Genomic DNA, 18,343 nt, shown 5'->3' on the forward strand with positions numbered 1-18,343 from the left:
CCTCAACTGCAACAGGAGATGATAATCCACGCTGTTGCCTCGCAGACTAAATAAGATCATCTGTAGAAGTGATTGATCAAATTGTCAGGTGCTAATTATGTTTTTATGAACGATGGATGATACTGGCATCTGGGGAGGTGGCTCAGTTGGTAAGGTGATTGCTGTGCCAGCAATGAAGTTTGAATCTCTGGAACCCCTGTAAAAAAGGGGGGCACACACTGAGGAGGTGGAAGCAGGAGGTTCCCTGAGGCTCACTGGCCAACCCGTCTAGATGGATGGGTGAACTACACGTTCAAAGACCCTGACTCCAAAGAATCAGATGGAGAGCAACTGAAGGAGATAGTGTTGACCTCTGACCTCCAAACACATGTACGTGCACACATTCATATACACATGTGCACACATGAACACACATACACTAACCCAAAGATAGTATTGGCCTCAAAGAATTTTAGTATTAATGGGCATGTAACATATGTCTTGACTAAGCATAAAAGTACATACAAACTCAAGACTTTTCTGTTGAAAGTTGATGGGAACCAAGTCCCACCACAGAGAGCAGCTGAGTCACTGTAACCCAGGGCACATGGTGTGATGCAGGCAGGCTGGACTAAGACAGGTGTGATCCACAGCACACGGTATGATGCAGCCAGGCTTGGCTAGGGCAGGTGTAATCCAGGGCACATGGTGTGATGCAGCCAGGCTGGGCTAGGGCAGGTGTAACCCAGGGCACATGGTGTGATGCAGCCAGGCTGGACTAAGACAGGTGTGATCCACAGCACACGGTATGATGCAGCCAGGCTTGGCTAGGGCAGGTGTAATCCAGGGCACATGGTGTGATGCAGCCAGGCTGGGCTAGGGCAGGTGTAACCCGGGGCCCACGTGTGATGCAGCCAGACTGGACTAGGGCAGGTGGAAGCCATGTCCCATGATCAGAGGAGCAGGGGAAACACACCTGTCTACTCTCAGAACTTCCTCCCTGGAGGAGTCCTGGCTCTCACTCCCACCCTATTCTCCAGAATGGCACCATCTCCCACACTGCCTCAGCATGTCCCCTATGACTAGACCCTATTCCAGACCCAAGAGTGGTACAGACAAAGAGATCTGAGCTTTGCCGTCAGATCCTGAGGTAGAAACTGCCATGTGGGGGCCTGAGAGAGGTCTGACTGGGAGTCAGGGCAGAGCTCTTCCAGCTGGGAGGTCTCACCAGCTAGGCTGGGAGCCAGCAGCTCAGCTATCTTCAGACCATGTTAGAGGCGAAACCGTGAAGCTGGCCAGCCCAGTGCGTGGGCAGAGAAGTATGCTGGGAAAGCTGTGGGGTCCAGGCCAGCAGCACTAGGGAGAACTGCCCCCTAGAAAGGCCACATTCCCACCATCCTGGGGAGCGTACAGGAGCCAGATGGAAAAGCCTGGCCATAGAGAAGAGATGCTCCAAGCACTCAGAAAATGGTAAGAGAAGTAAAGAGAAAGCCAGCCTGTGCAGATACAACACTGGAGTCTCCCATTCCAATCATTCTAAACTCATGTTTAGTTCCACCCTAGACTGAGGTCTTGTCTTGGTTACTGTTCCGTTGATGTAATAAACACCATGACCAAGGCAGCTTTTAAAAGGAAACATTTCATGGGGACTTTGCTCACAGTTTCAGTGGGTTCATCCATGATCATCATGGTGGGCGGAGGTGTGGGAGGTGTGAGATGCAGGCAGACATGGTGCCAGAGCAATACCTGAGAGCTCACATCTGTCTGCAAGTTGGCAGCAGAGAAAGGGCGAGACTAGACCTGGCATGACCTTTTGAAACCTCAAAGCCCAGCCCCAGTGGCACACCTCCCCCAACAAGGCCACACCTCCTAGTTCTTCCCAAACAGTTCCACTAACTGAGGATCAAGCATTCAAATATACAAGCCTATAGAGACCATTCCCATTCAAACTACCCCAGGTCTCAAACTTCACTTTGTGTGCATGCATAGCATAGGAGGTGGGGAGGGGTGACATATCTCTCTCTCTCTCTCTCTCTCTCTCTCTCTCTGTGTGTGTGTGTGTGTGTGTGTGTGTGTGTGTGTGTGTGTGTGTGTGCTGAGTCAGATCTCCTGGAGCTGGAGTGACAGGTTGTTGGGACCCATCCAGCCTGGGCTCTGGAAACTGAACCTGGCATCTCTGCAAAAGCAGCATGTTATCTTATCCACTGAGCATCTCTCCAGCCCCCCTTTGGATTTTTAATAGTGACATCTTTGGCTATATATAGTATTCTTAGCCATGTTCACTGATTTTTTTTTTAATCTCTGGATACCTCCTACACTGTTCTTTTTTCTATATTATTTATTATTTTCCATGGCAACTAGTTTTGTAATTATGAGCACATATATTTATTTTTATTACAAAAGTAAAATAAACTTATTGTAGATAACCGATTCTTACAGAAATGAAGTTATATAAAATAAAACCATCTATACTCCATGGGCCAGAGACAAGTATCATTAATCACAGTTTGTTTCATTTCCTTCCAGACCTTAAATTTTAAAAATAGTATTACATTTATTTGCTTGGGCCTTTTAAGATTTACGTATTTATTGTGTAAAGGTGTTCTATCTGCATGCATGCCAGCATGTCAGAAGAGGGCAACAGATCTCATTATAGATGGCTGTGAGCAACCAGGTCATTGCTGGGAATTGAACTCAGAATCTCTGAAGAGCAGCCAGTGCTCTTAACCGCTGAGCCATTTCTCCAGCCTGTGTTTGTTTGTTTGTTTTGGTGTGTGCACACGCACCTTGGTAAATATGAAGAGATCAAAGATAACTTTAAGGTGTCTGTGAATTCCAAAGATTGAGAACTTAGCAGCAAGTATCTTTATTTATCTAGACATTTGCTGGCTCTAATTTTTTTTAACTTTTATTATGTGTGAATGCTGGGCTAAGTATGTCGTGGTATATAGTCAGAGGACAACTTTATTAATTTAGTCCTCTCCTTCTGCCTTTATTTGATGTCTTAGTTACCATTCTATGGCTAACTAAGAGACACTGTGACCAAGGCAACTCTTATAGAAGAGAGCATTTAACTGGGGGTTTGCTTACAATTCCAGAGGATTAGTCCATTAGCATCATGGCACACCTCCTCCAACATGGTCACACCTCCTCCAACAAGATCACACCTCTTCTAACAAGGTCACACCTCCTCCAACAAGGTCACACCTCCTCCAACAAGGTCACACACCCTCCAACAAGGTCACACCTCCTCCAACAAGGTCACACACCCTCCAACAAAGTCACACCTCCTCCAACAAGGTCACACCTCCTCCAACAAGGTCACACCTCCTCCAACAAGGTCCTCTTGATTTCATCACACCTTCTGATTCCTTCTAGTCCTTCTGAAACAGTTCCACTTCCTAATGACTAAGCATTCAAATATATGAGCTTCTGGGAGGTGTTCTCTGTCAAACCACCAAACATGGGCTTCAGAGATCAAACTCAGGTCATCAGGCTTTTATGTAAGTGTTGACCCATCTCAACAGCCTCCCCTTTTAAAGTGTACATGCACAGATATATTTTTATAGTGTTAGAACATATAATAACCATTGAATCTGGAGCATTTTAGCACATCATTTGCATGTTATAAAACATTTTAATGTCTGCATCATATTTTGTATATTACCTGGTATAATTTATTGAACAGGTTTTTGTGATACGTTTTTCACACCCATATGCATAAATCCTGTGTTTTTATGTTCTTAGGAACAAAATGCAAAAGAAAATTTATGGAGTCAAAGATTATTGACATGTCATGATGGATAGTTTTATGTCAACTTGACATAAGCTAAGGTCCTCTGAGAAATTTCAATTAGGAAAATGCCTCCAGCTGGTCTATGGTGGCACACACTTTTAATCACAGTACTCAGGAGACAGAGGCAAGTAGATCTCTGTGAGTTCAAGGCCAGCTTGGTTGACAGAGTGAGTTCCAGGACAGCCAGGAATAAACACAGAGAAACCCTGTCTTGAAAAACCAGAATAAAAGAAAAGAAAATGCCTCCATAAGATGGGGCTGTAAGCAAACCTGTAGGCCATTTTCTTAATTAGTGGTTGATGAGAAAGGGCCCAGTTCGTTGTGAGTGGTGCCATTTCTGGGTTGGTGGTCCTTCTAAGAAAGCAGGCTGAGCAAGCCATCGGGAGCAAGCCAGTAAGCAACACTCCTCTGTGACTTCTGCATGGGCTTCTGCCTCAGGTTCCTGCTCTGTTTGAGTTCCTGTCTTGACTTCCTTCAGTGATGGGCTAGGGTATGGACATGTAAGCCAAATAAACCCTTTCTTCCCCAAGTTGCTTTGGTCACGGTTTCATTACAGTAGTAGTAAGTAAACCAAACCAAGACACATGTTAAGTCTTTTAATGTGTGTGCAAAATTAACTTCCAAAATTTTGTATCAGTGTATGGTCCACCATACATGTTTTGAAGAGATGAGATTTTTGTTTGTTTGTTGTTTTGTTTCAAAACAAAGTCTCATCGTATAGCTCAGACTTGCCTTGAATTGGTCATTTTTCTGAATTTTCCTGAATGCGGGGATTACAGGAGCATACCACTTTACCTGTTGAGAGGTTTTGGTTTGTTTTTTTCATAACATGCTAATCATCTAGGACAAATTTCTTCTTGTTGTAATTACTGAGTTTTTATTATTTTTTTATAAAACTGTCTAGTTATACATTCAATTTATCAAAATAAAACCTTGTAGATAAGTAGAAACAAATTGGGAAACAAAACAAAACAGCAAACAATAACTCTCTCAGCAAGATCTGAACTAGAGCCACCCTATAGATGTGCTAATCTCATGAGGCCCCGCCCATTGACAAAGAGCCACAGGCAGTTAAGGAATGGGAGAGTGGGCTAGTAAGTCTTCCCCAAGGAGAGTCCAATGGGTAATCTAATGCCAAATGATCAGCCCTGAAATGACACACATGCAATGCGAAACAGACTCAGCAGGATGTGTGTGTGTATGTTAAATAAAAAGTATGCATATATGTTTCACACATATGTATATATGTGTGTTAAAGATATATACACACATGTATATATTAAATATCTATACATATATGTATTAAAGAAAAAGTATGTATATATGTATCGCATATATAACATATATGTTAAACACATATATATGATAAGGAAAAGAACTTAAATTTGAGAGGGAGGGAAGTGGGGGTGAGAAGGGTTGAAAGGAGGAAAGGAAACGGGGGAATGATATAATTATTTTAATTTTAAAAATTAAAAACAAGAAAATGCTAGCACTCAGGAGGCAGAGGCAGGTGGATTTCTGTGATTTCAAAGGTAGCTTGGTCTACATAGTGAGTTCCAGAACAGCCAGAACTACATAGTGAGATCCTGTCTCAAATAAAAAAAGAAAGAAAGAAAGAAAGAAAGAGAAAGAAAGAAAGAAAATTGTTAAATTTCTAACCAGACTAGCTAGAAGAAAAAGGAGAGAGCAGACACAAATCCCCCCCTCCGAAATATTAAGAATGTGGGAATCAGTATTGATCCATTGAAAGAAAAAATATTACCACACATATATATGCCAATAGCTTATATGATATGGGCAAATCCTTTAAACAACGCAAACAACTACAGTTTACTCCAGAAGAAACAGGCAATCTGAATAGTCATGTCTCTTAAGTCAGTCTAAGTTACACCTTAAATCTTTACACCGAGAAATCGTTAGACCTATTTGACTTAACTACTAAGCCTACCAAGCATTTGAGCAATAACTAATGCTAATTCTATACAAGTGACTCATCAATATTAACGATAAATGCATTTCAGCTCATTCCTAAGTCAGCATTACCAGAATAAGCTGTAAGAAAATTTTACATACAGATGTCTGTTTTTTAGCAGTCAGGTCAACAATATACAAAAAGAACAATGCATCATAACCATGTGGGATTTAGCCCAGGAATTCAAGGTTGGCTTTAATACTCAAAACTCAATCAATGCAATGTACAATATTAACACGCTAAAAGAAACCATATAAGCCATATCATTAGATGCAGAAAAGGGCACAAGTAATATATGATACACATATAATATATGATACACATATAATAAAAATCTTTATGTGAACGAGAAGTGGAGGTAACTGCATCAATGATTAAGTAAATCCATCCCTGACACCCACATAAACAGGTGGAACTGTGGTCTTGCTGACCAACCAGCCATTTCAGCTGAGTCAGTGAGCTTTAGGTTCAGTGAGAGACCCGGCCTCAAGAAAATAAAGTTGGAAGTAATGAGGAAGGCATCTGAGATTGACTTCTGATCCCCACACTTGCACCCACGCACATGTGCACACGCATACACACACACAATACATAGGATATACACACAGAATACACAAAACTGCATTAATGAAAAACTATTAGCTGTCATGCTTAGTGATGGGAGATTGAATTATTTCTTTATAAGATCAGAAACAGAGCAAGAAAGATGGCTCATCAGTAAAAGTCCTTGCTGCCAAACCTGTGACCTGAGTTCAATCCATCAGATCTACATGATGGAAGGAAAAATTTGTGTTGGTCTGGGAAAGTATGTCAACAGTAAAGAAATCGGGTAGCGTGTGCAAGACTGCACAGCACTGAAAACGAAGCTAAATATGACCCGGTGCATAAAGCCCTTGCTGCTGAGCATTGGGAGCAGAGTTCAGAACTCCAGTCCAACACAAATGCCATCCTTACCCATCACAATTTTTTCTCTTATATTTTGTTTTTGAGATGGCCTTGAATTCACAGAGATGTGCCTGCCTGTGCTTCCCAAGGACTGGGAATAAAGGTGTGCACCACCACACCCAGCCCCCAATGCAGATTGAATTTCAGTGGCTTTTACAAGAAGCAACTGGTATATAAATATTTTGTGAAATAAAAACATTACATCAAAAAGCCCTTGGAAGCCTGGTGTGCTGGTGCTCGTCTTTAATCCCAGCACTTGGGAGGCAGAGGCAGGAGGATCTCTGTGAGTTCAAGGCCAGCCTGGTCTAGAGTATGGGCTCCAGGACAGTCAGAGCTACACAGAGAAACCCTGTCTGCAAAAATCAAAAAACAAATGAAAAAAGACATAATAAAGACATGGAAATGGCTTTTTGAAGAGGGCTCTTCTGGGCCTAAACCTCAAGGCCCGTATTTTACACACTTGGGGAAAATGGGGGCCAAGATTCCTTGTTTTCATGACTAGCCATATTGACTTATTCATGATTCCTAGGACCTTGCTTTCTTTCCAGAGATCGACTACTGTGCCTCATCTAACCACGGATGTCAGCACGAGTGTGTTAATGCCCAGAAGTCCGCTTTCTGCCGCTGCCTGAAGGGCTTCATGCTGAATCCAGACGGGAAAACCTGCCGAAGTAAGTGCCCATCCACCATGTTCCTTCCCACCAAAACGCTTCCCCTCTTGGCAGACCCTTAGCACACTGCATTCGCAGTGGACACTGGTGTTCGTTAACACTCTTCTGCCCCTATTTTCCTGTGGCTACTAGAACCTATTGTGGGATGTTTTCCTAGAGATTGAATAGACTAGACTGGCTCTGGTCACGAGATTTGTTTAGCAACTCTGTCTGTGCTGAAGCGTCTTCTTGAAATGCGGGTGGGTTAGGGTTAGGGTTTATGGAACTTTGAAGGAGGAAAAAAGGCAGGGCACAGAGATGGGGCATTAAAGGAGCTGCTAAGTGTGGGGACATTAAAGTTCTGGTTTCTTTGATAGGAAGGACGAAGGAGAGTAATACCCTAGGTCATTGCAGCCACACTCAAGGAAAGCAGGGCATCAGCAGGATGGGGGTGAGGACTCAGATGCTTGTCGCTTGACATACAGAAGGGATAGCTAGCAACTAGAGCACCTACTCCAAAGCAGACCTCTAGGCTAGATTCCCAGTGTCTGCACACACACACACACACACACACACACACACACACACACACCAGGCTGTTCCCAAAGGAGAGTGGTCTCACACTCACCAGACTGTTCCTGAAGGACACCAGAGTGGACACACACACACACACCAGACCATTCCCAAAGGACAGCAGAGTTCACTCACACACACACACAGACACGCACACACACACACTCACCAGACTGTTCCTGAAGGACACCAGAGTGGACACACGCACACCAAACCATTCCCAAAGGACACCAGAGTGCACACACACACACACACACACACACACACACACACCAGGCTGTTCCCAAAGGAGACTGGTCTCACACTCACCAGACTGTTCCTGAAGGGCACCAGAGTGGACACACACACACACCAGACCATTCCCAAAGGACAGCAGAGTTCACACACACACACACACACACACACACACACACCAGGCTGTCCCCAAAGGAGAGTGGTCTCACACTCACCAGACTGTTCCTGAAGGACACCAGAGTGGACACACGCACACCAAACCATTCCCAAAGGACACCAGAGTGCACGCACGCACACACACACACACACACACACACACACACATGCACCAGGCTGTTCCCGAAGGACACCAGAGCAGAAGCCATACCAGGTTCTTGTCTTTTACATCAGTGGATCCTCTACAGTTCAGAGTACTGGGTGGGTTGGGTGCAGGCTTGTGGGATGGATTGTGTGAGTATGAGTGAGTGAAAAAATTGCTTTGAAACCCATCACCCTGGAGAAACCCATCACCCTGGAGAAACCCATCACCCTGGAGAAACCCATCACCCTGGAGAAATCACAGCGCGACTGGAATCCTTGATCTTTTGGTTGTGATTTCCTGATCATGACATTTGTAGAATTCTCTGGAACTTTCATCCAGTGGTGCATTTCCCCCCTTCATGTTTTTTCTTTGTGTTTTGTTTTTGTTTTTGGCCTTTGTTTTGGCTTATTTTGAGACAGACTCTAGCTATGTGGTCCAAGCTAACCCCAAAAGTTGCACCTCTCTTCCTTCAGCATCCGAGGGCTGGACCGCAGGTGTACACTACCATGCCTGCTGGGATGTTTCCCTAAATGCTGCCCCACTGTATCTCCCTAGCCAGTGTGTGCTTGTGGCGAGACTGTACCATGAACCTCTTCTGAAAACACTATGAGCCATGTGTGAAACTGACTCTAGACAAATCACATTCTGTTCATGGCACAGACTGAGTTCCACATGCATCCTAATAAGTACCAAACTTTGTGTATCCACTGCCAAGCCTGGAGACAAACCCTTGAAACAGCCAAGCATTAAATAATAGCCTCAATGGAGAGCACTCAGAATGTGAAGACAGTTAGACCACACACGCCCAATAGTTTGTGTGAGGCCAGTTTCATGGCCTAGCCACTCCCCTGTGTGCTACAGGCACCTTTTTCCAGGGATGAATGTTTGGGGGACTGAGTGCACCATGGGAAATCAGTTACAGAGAATGAGGGTGCTTAGGGAGATAATTAGATCTGGTTCAGCACAGAGGCATCATGGTAGCATGCTTGGTGCGTTACTAATGGAGAAGAACAAGTGGACAAGTCAGGCATGTAGCCTTGATGGAGATCTTGCTTGAGAATCTGAATCTCCTGCCAGATCTCAAGGGTTTCCTTCACCTTTGCCACTCCCTCCACACTCCACCGGAGAGGCACCTGAGGGAGAGACGGCTCCAAGGACAGGCACAGCCCAAAGATGGGCTGTTTGGTAGACTATGACTCCTGCCAGGGTCCCTCAAGATCATCCATGTTTATCTGGTGGTGACAGCTCCGTTTTCTGTGCAGCCAGGAGAACTAGAACTTTTCCTAAGAGCTGGTGTCCACATCAGCCCATCTCTCAATCTTCCTCCTCATTACATTTTCCACTGTCTTTGCCGTGAGCCCGGGCCTGGACCTCTGAGGTCAGTCTGTCCTGGCTTAATGCTTGCACTCAGTCTTCCATTATGGCAGGCAGCTGGGAGCGGGAGGGAGCGCTCGTGGTCTCTAGAGCATTGCATGGCAGAGGGAAGCAAAAGCGACTGGCTTAAAATCAGAGATTTGTAATTAGGAATCTAAGATCTCCCAAGTGTTCTGGGTCTTACAGATGCTGGGCCATTTACATGTAACAGGAAGCTGCTGGCTATTTTCAAATCTAATTAAAAACAAATCTGTTTCGAGAGTACTCAGTATCATCCAATTAAACTGGGGAAAGTAGTTCAGGGCAGCATCATCCTGAAGGAAGTCCTTGGCCAGAACTCAGTCTCCCTTGTCACCTCCCCCTGGACAGTGAGTGACCACGAAGGTGGTGATGCAAAGCCCGGAACCCCAGCCGACTCTGAGGCTGAGTCGATGACAGATGTGGTCCAGGGGGTGAACTTTGAGATTCTGGACTCTAGTGCTCAGGTTGGGGCTCATCATAGCTGAAACAGCATCCCTAACAGCGGTGTGAACTCCCCAGTTGTTCTGAGCTCCGAGTGGCGAGGTCCCGTCCGAGCATGGCCATTCACACCAGCGTTGTCTCTTCGGACCAGCTCCTTTTACTTCTCTGGACCTGGACTCCCTAAATGAAGAGTTTGGAGACTCTGCTTCAACATTTTTAACCTTTTCAGATTTTATGGAATTTCTTCTCTGGCCATTCATCTGACATCGTAACTTGATATGCAGGATTGCTCATCATTCATGGTTTCGGTACGGACTTCTCGGCCAGCCTCCGACTTTATATACTGACGTGCAACAAGGACAGTTATTATCTAACAATTCTGACATCTGACTTTGGCAAGCCAGATCCTACCCAGATGAAGTTACGTCTGTACCCGGTCCACTTACCCTGCTCCTCAGTTTGTGGCGTAACCAGCAGTGGAGTGTGAAGGAGGCCTCAATAACCTCACTTCATTTTGACACTCGATTGTGTCTTTGGTGTCTAATGTTCCTGGTTCCTCTCTGTTGTGTTGCCAGAGCACAAACCATAGCGGGGCTATGGCAATGCTCACATTGGCTTCTACACTTCTAACTTAGGGCCTGGCCCTTGCCTGGTAAGTGACTGAATGACGGATAATTCCTGGCTTGCCTCAGTAAGCAGCACCCGCCAGCTCGCTCCATGGGGGCTGTGGGAACCGTGGAGTCCGCCCTAAAAGCCTCACAGCGTCTGAAGGAGGGTCTTCACTTTCTCCCCTCAGGGATCAACTACTGTGCACTAAACAAGCCAGGCTGTGAACACGAGTGTGTCAACACAGAGGAAGGCCATTATTGCCGCTGCCGTCAGGGCTATACCCTGGATTCCAATGGCAAGACCTGCAGCCGTGAGTGTGCCCCGAGGGTATGGGTGCTGATGGGTGGGGTCCATGCACAGACCATTGGGCCCCTTAGCAGCCGTGCCCTTCCGTAGCTTCAGGGTTTCCTGCATTTTATAAACCATCCAGTGGTACAGTTAGTACTACCCGCGTCAACGGTTGAGCTGTAATAATGAAGAGAATCCATATGGGGGACAGGGAGGTGGCTCAGTGATTAAGAGACCTTGCTGCTCTTATTGAAGACCAGATTCCATTCCTAGCAAACCCCATGGTGGCTCACAACTGTTTGTAACTTCAGTTCCAGGGGCTCCAACACCCTCTTCTGACCTCCATGGGCACCAGGCATACATATAGTACACATACATATAGATAGGCAAAATTCTAGTAAACATAAAATAAATAAAACCAAAAAATAAAATTTAAAAAGCTAATATGTGCTGAGTCCAGCAGTGCACAGTGGCAGTCTCAGAATGTGGGAGACTGCGGCTGAAGGACGTGAGGTCAAGACCAGCATGGGGAACTCGGGAGACTGAGGCAGAAGGACGAGTTCAAGACCAGCATGGGGAACTCAGGAGACCCTGAGGCAGAAGGACAGTGAGTTCAAGACCAGCATGGGTTCTGTAGAGAGACAGTATCTCAAAAAACTGAGAGAACAAGATTGAGGGGTGTGTGGATAAATAAAAAGATCCATGTGTAGGGGTTGAGGGCATAGCTCAGTCGGTAGAGTGCTAACCTTGCTTGCACAAAGCCATGGGTTCCATCCCCATACCACATAAAACAGGAGGGAGGGGGAAGCAAGGAGAGAGAGAATATGTGTAGACCACTTAGAACAGGACTGCCGGCTGCTATTACTCTTATTACTCTTTGCTATTAAAAGCATTTACTAAGAAGACAGGCCGGTATTCAGTTCTAAGCTCTGTCACATGCTACACATGTGACCTCAGACAGGTTATTCTCCAAGCTTTGGCTGCCTGTCTGTTTTTAAAAAGTGAGGCTGTTAATAGCATCGATTCCCCAGGTTATGAAGAATAACAGCCATTTCAATGGTTGCAATCTTTTGGCCTAGTGCCTGGTTTGTGGTAAACATACAACTAAAGACAAATATGCGTATCACCTGTGAGCGTAACTAATGTTTGGTACCAGGTTGGGACAAGAGGCCAGAAGAGGTGGACCTTGGGAAACTCTGTGCTTCCCAGGCTGGTGTGAGGGCAGGATTAGGCGATATGGGACTTTTGTAAAAACCTTTACTTAATTTCCTTGGTGATACAAACACATGGGAACTTTCAGGTCTTGACAGCTGGAGGGGCCTATAACTTTTTTTTTTTTTTTGAGGTACGGTTTCCACAGGTCCAGGCCAGCAGGATGAGATTATGTGGGGGTTGTGATGGATCCTAGGGCCCTGGCACACTACGAGCTGGGGCTAGTGACACTGGCCTACATAGGAGGGTCCTCTCGTGTGGCCTTACACTTATTACACTGTGTATCTGCTTCAGCTCCGCAGACGGAAGTGGATTGTGAGTGGGAACACTGCAGCTGTTGAACAATAGCTGGGCCCTGGACTGCCAGGAGAGCCAGTTCCCAGCTGAAGTGTGAGATACAGAGCCAGCCTGGGGCAGCCCCACACTCCCCCGTCTGCAGAGGAAACAAAGTGCCTCCGCTTGGCTTTCTAAGCGTGACCCTGACTCTCCTAGCCTGCCCCGGCGGTGTTTTGTCTTTCAGATTAGCAGTTGCACCTGAATCTACTCATATTTTAACCACTGTCTGAGTCCTGCACCCCATAGTCCGCACCCCACCTCTCAGACCGTGGCCTGGTGGGATTTCAGGTCCCACCGGCACTGGCTGGACCGCCGTTGTGGCCGCCAAATGTAGGTTTTTAACTAAGTCTTTATTCTGTTTACCAATAAAGAAGTCAGATGTTAGGGTGAAAACCTGATAGATCAGAAAAGCTGAGGTGTAACCCACTGACTTTCCCAAGCCAAAAAAAAAAAAAAAAAAAACCAAAAAAAAACCCCCACGAACCACAAGTCTCTAAGTCCTTCCCTGCGCCTTTGCTCTCTCTATGACTAATTCTTGTCCACTCCACCTCCCATCCAGGTTTAATTTTATTAACACAGTCTCAGAGTTTTACAGTGTGATCAAAAATCTTGCAACACCTTGGGGAGCCTAGAAGAGCTCAGACGTGAGCCCAGAAGAGATAGGGGTCTTCCTCTGCTAAAACTTTTAGAACACTTAAACCAAGCTATTTCCATCCAGAAGTTCCCAGGGAAATAAAATCCATGCGGTTCTCAGGCGTGATGACACAGCGTTCTGAGCACTCACGTGGCGGGCACAGTTGGGAGCACCTCCAACATCCTAGCTCTTACAAGCCTCCCAACAATTTCAATGGCAGAATCAGGACGTGAGCGTGGGCTGGTGGCTCCTGAGATGCTGGAAGTGTTTTTAGGGTGTATCTACCGGTGGATTGGTCCAGAAGCTACTGGTCCTTCAGTCACGCAAGAATGAAAAGGCTTGGGCTGGAGAGATGGCTCAGAGGCCTGCTCTTCTAAAAGTCCTGAGTTCAATTCCCAGCAACCACATGGTGGCTCACAACCATCTGTAATGGGGTTTGGTGCCCTCTTCTGGCCTGCAGGCATACACACAGACAGAATATTGTATACATAATAAATAAATATTAAAAAAAGAATGAAAAGGCTTATATCAGTGGGCCATCATGAAGTCTTCAGTGTTTGTCCAGTTGGTGGAGGGCTCTCTATGGGAGCGTCCACCCCAGCCATGTGTTTCCCGGTCCCTGCCCAAGGACCAGCTGTGTGGGGTTTGGGTGCCAGAAGGGGCCACACAGGCAGCAAGGCTTTTGTTTACTGTCTGAATCTGGATGTCCTGATCAAGAGAATAAAAAAAAATCACTTTTTTTCTTTTTCAAATAAAAATAAATTACACAATGATTCTTCCTGAGCACTACTTAGTAATAATAACAACCATTCATTAAACAGTTGCTGTATGCCAGCCGCTATTTGGAGGGCTTCAGATGTATCTAGTTTGCTTCTCTGTTGCTCTGATAAATGCTGTGACCAAAAGGAACCTGTGGAGGAAGGGGTTTATTTCCGCTTACACCCCCGTGTCACAGCTAATGACTGAGGGAAGTCAAGGCAGGAGCTGAGGCGGAGGCCACAGAAGAATGCTGTGTGCTGGCTTCATCCAGTTCATATTCGGCTCATGTTCTTACACCACTCAGGACCACCTTCCCTGGGTGAACATATTCACAGTGGACTGTGATCAGTCAACAATCAAGAACATGCCACACGTGCCCACAGGCCATTTTGGTGGAGGCAGTTCCTCAAATGAGGGTTCCTCCCCCCAAGTGACTCTAGGTTTGTGTCAAGTCCATTGGCTATGACATGGAGCAGGGCTGATTTCCCAGCAAGTCCAGTTGTATGAGGTAGAATGGAACCTTCCCTGTGGCTGCTGTTGCCGCCAGGAAGGCTTTGGCTGACAGTCAAGCATTGGCACCTCGGTCCCTTTATGTTCTCCTGTGTTTGTGACTAATGCAGGGGTGGACCACTGTGCACAGCAGGACCACGGCTGTGAGCAGCTATGTCTGAACACAGAGGAATCCTTTGTCTGCCAGTGCTCAGAAGGCTTCCTCATCAATGATGACCTCAAGACCTGCTCCAGTGAGTCCCCCTTTCACCTCTCCACTAGGGAAGAGTTTGCCACAGGAGGGAAGTGATCAGCATGTTCTCCTCTGCCTTCCAGGGAGACTATGGGGAATTCTGCAGGGGACCAGAGCTTTCAATAGCCATAAATGTGAACTGTTACTTAATTTCCATTGCAGCCCAGAGGCTTTCAGATGGAGGCCCCAGGGATCTCACATGGCTTTGGTTTTACAGGGGCAGATTACTGCTTGCTGAGTGACCACGGTTGCGAATACTCCTGCATCAACACAGACAGGTCCTTTGCCTGTCAATGTCCTGAGGGTCACGTGCTCCGCAGCGACGGGAAGACCTGTGCAAGTAAGTCTGATCACATGTGAGATCCTGGGACATACAGGGCTCAGCACAGGCCCTCGTAGGTGCCAGTGGACAGCGATGTGTTCATACCTGAGTGTCCTCTCAGGCTTGACTGGGGCCCTGGTTATATGTGTGCCTGCATCTCAAAGCCAGACAGACTTCTTTCCCATGCTCCCGGAAATGGCTTATGCAGTCTCCACACCCTGCCTCACCACCATTATGAAACAGGCCCTCGCTCTTGGCATGTGGCTGTGGTATGAGTTGTGATTTGGCCATACTTAGATTTATGTTTGAATTTGGTTGCCATTATGACACATCTGAGACATGAAAGTTTTCCAAGGTGATTATGTCGACAGGAAGGATTAATGCCTCTCTCAGGGACGTGGACTGGTCATAGAGAATGGATTCTTGTAAAGTGGGATCCGTCCCTCGGTCTCCACCTCTTGTTCATAATTCCTCATCTTTGGGCTGTTCCCACCGCAAGGTGAAGCAGAATAAAGCCCCAACATCTTAAACTTCTGTTCTTCTTCTTCATCGTTCTATCCATGTATTGTGAACAGGACCACAGAGAACACACACTCTCAGACACACTCCACCCGCAGCCAGTCACGCCCGTGACCAACAATACAGAAACTTGCCAATTGCCAGCTGGCTGCATGCCAGGCCAGGCTGGACTCTGTGCGAAGCACATGCTGTCACACTCCAGTGACAGATGGACAGATGGAATAACTGCAGCTCAGACTCAGGAAAGAGTCTGAGGTGGCCCTCTACTAAGTAAGGGCTCTCTCTCTCTCTCTCTCTCTCTCTCTGAGACCCCAGTTACTTTTGAACGGAGACGTCTGAGAAATCCTTGTCTTCTCTCTCACCTCTCAGCACAAGGCCAGGTCAGCAGTGACAGTGTCTAGGTGTATGTCTCCTTGTAGCTGGCTCTAACGCCCATCTCCATTTAAAAAGACTACAACCAAAGTTCCAGGCTCTGTGCTTTCTGCCCTGTGTTCCTATTTCCAACTGAACCGAGATCAAAGACTAAGAACCGTTTGAGAGAAAGTGTCAAAAGCATACTTTGCTTCTGCTGGCTACTGCCTTTCTGGTTATAGGACCAAGTTCCTTGGCCACTGATACAACTGTAGGTCCGGCACTCATGCTGGGTCCACCTTTCTGTATCACCATCTGTTCACATGGGTGGATGAGCTGTCTGCACAGATGTGCAGCAATGGCTGTGCTTCTTATGAGAAAATATTTTCCCAGTTTGGGATGGATTCTTGGATCTTGGCAAGATCCGGGTTGCAGCTTGCTTGTGGATCCCTGCCCAGCGGCTCACACGGTGCCGCTGCAGCCAACGCTTATAGGGCCTGGGCACTGGGAGTGTGGAAAAGGGTAAGTTAAATACCATCTATACTTGCCTGCCTGCCAGAGTCAGATGCAAGGAGGGGATTATGGATGTAATTCCCCATCGTCTTAAATTCCTCACGCCCCGTCTTTGTTCTCTTCGGTCTGACAATCAAGAGCTGAGTGGGAGATAATTGTAGGACTTCTAAAATCTTCTCACAGAATCTGAAACCCTTGCCGACCCTCCGTTCATTCTCTGGCCCCTCTCCTAATCAGAATTTTGCCGCCTGTTTTCTCATTTAAAGAGTAAACTTTGTGACTAAAGGTGCAGTGTCATCGTCTGTGTGAGTGAACGTCCAGCAACTGCAAGGGACATGCGAGGTATTCAGTGGGCTGGGACTTAACTCGGATCGACACAGGACAGACGTGTATATCCCGCCAGAGCTGTTCCCCTCACTGAAGACTTTCTGTCTGCTCTCCAATGATTCAGTCCAGCTGCTCCATCCTGTAATCATGGCCTAGGTTTCCAGTGTGGTCATAGCTAAGAGCGGTTGGGATGAGTGTTCCCCTGCCCCATGCCAGATGACACACAGCCAGATAACATGACTGTACCTTTTCAGTTAGAGCCTGGTGGACAGAGGATGGGGGCCAGCTGGGGTCTGCTAGGCCTTCATCAATAGATGAGAGTTTCCTTGACAACAGGTGATCTGAAGAACCCTTCACCCATTCTCGGAGTTGCCTGAAGTGTAGAGAGACAAAGTCCAAGTTTCTGGGCCCCAGGGACCAAGTAGATACTATAGTGAAGTTAGTAACCTGTCCTTTTAGTCCTCTGTTCCAGCTGTAGTAGGTACTGGAGGGAGGCCGTCCTCTCCTGGTCCTCTGTTCCAGCTGTAGTAGGTACTGGAGGGAGGCCGTCCTCTCCTGGTCCTCTGTTCCAGCTGTAGTAGGTACTGGAGGGAGGCCGTCCTCTCCTGGTCCTCTATTCCAGCTGTAGTAGGTACTGGAGGGAGGCCGTCCTCTCCTGGTCCTCTGTTCCAGCTGTAGTAGGTACTGGAGGGAGGCCGTCCTCTCCTGGTCCTCTATTCCAGCTGTAGTAGGTACTGGAGGGAGGCCGTCCTCTCCTGGTCCTCTATTCCAGCTGTAGTAGGTACTGGAGGGAGGCCGTCCTCTCCTGGTCCTCTATTCCAGCTGTAGTAGGTACTGGAGGGAGGCCGTCCTCTCCTGGTCCTCTATTCCAGCTGTAGTAGGTACTGGAGGGAGGCCGTCCTCTCCTGGTCCTCTGTTCCAGCTGTAGTAGGTACTGGAGGGAGGCCGTCCTCTCCTGGTCCTCTATTCCAGCTGTAGTAGGTACTGGAGGGAGGCCGTCCTCTCCTGGTCCTCTGTTCCAGCTGTAGTAGGTACTGGAGTGAAGTCCTCTCCTCTTGGTCCTCTGATGCCAGTTCTAGCTATATAGATTGGGAGTGGGTTGGAGGAGCGGGGAGGTGGCCTTTCCAGCTGCAGCTTAGGGCTCTCTTTTCCTCACTAGAAGTTTCTTTGAAAAGCAGCTCATGCAAGATCAACACAGTGCCAGACAAGACCCCATAGGCCCACTATGCATGGAGTGCACAGTCCGCTGACTGCAAGTCCTTGGGAGTCAGAGGTCAGGTGTCATCTGGAGTCAGAGTTCCCAGGGCCCAGCCTTGCAAAGGTAGTGGATAGAATGGGTAGGGAATGAACAGACTAGCTCGCTCTCCTTTGGCTCTGACTCCTGATGCAGGCTCCACTTCACGCTCAGTCACCTTAAGGGCTCCCTACTGCCTCCCAGAACAAAT

The 18,343-nt window shown here is 46.9% G+C and overlaps 1 protein-coding gene across 1 annotated transcript in view; it reads left to right on the forward strand.

Annotated features, from left to right (window-relative positions):
- Window positions 1-18,343, forward strand: part of Matn2 (matrilin 2) — a 112,747-nt gene that overhangs the window by 75,810 nt on the left and 18,594 nt on the right. The window contains exons 7-10 of the mRNA XM_042055707.1: window positions 7,241-7,363; window positions 11,083-11,205; window positions 14,745-14,867; window positions 15,084-15,206. Coding sequence (XP_041911641.1) covers window positions 7,241-7,363; window positions 11,083-11,205; window positions 14,745-14,867; window positions 15,084-15,206 — 492 coding nt within the window. The remainder of the gene's footprint in view (window positions 1-7,240; window positions 7,364-11,082; window positions 11,206-14,744; window positions 14,868-15,083; window positions 15,207-18,343) is intronic.

This window comes from Arvicola amphibius, chromosome 9, assembly GCF_903992535.2.
Source record: "Arvicola amphibius chromosome 9, mArvAmp1.2, whole genome shotgun sequence".
Lineage (NCBI taxonomy): Eukaryota > Metazoa > Chordata > Mammalia > Rodentia > Cricetidae > Arvicola > Arvicola amphibius.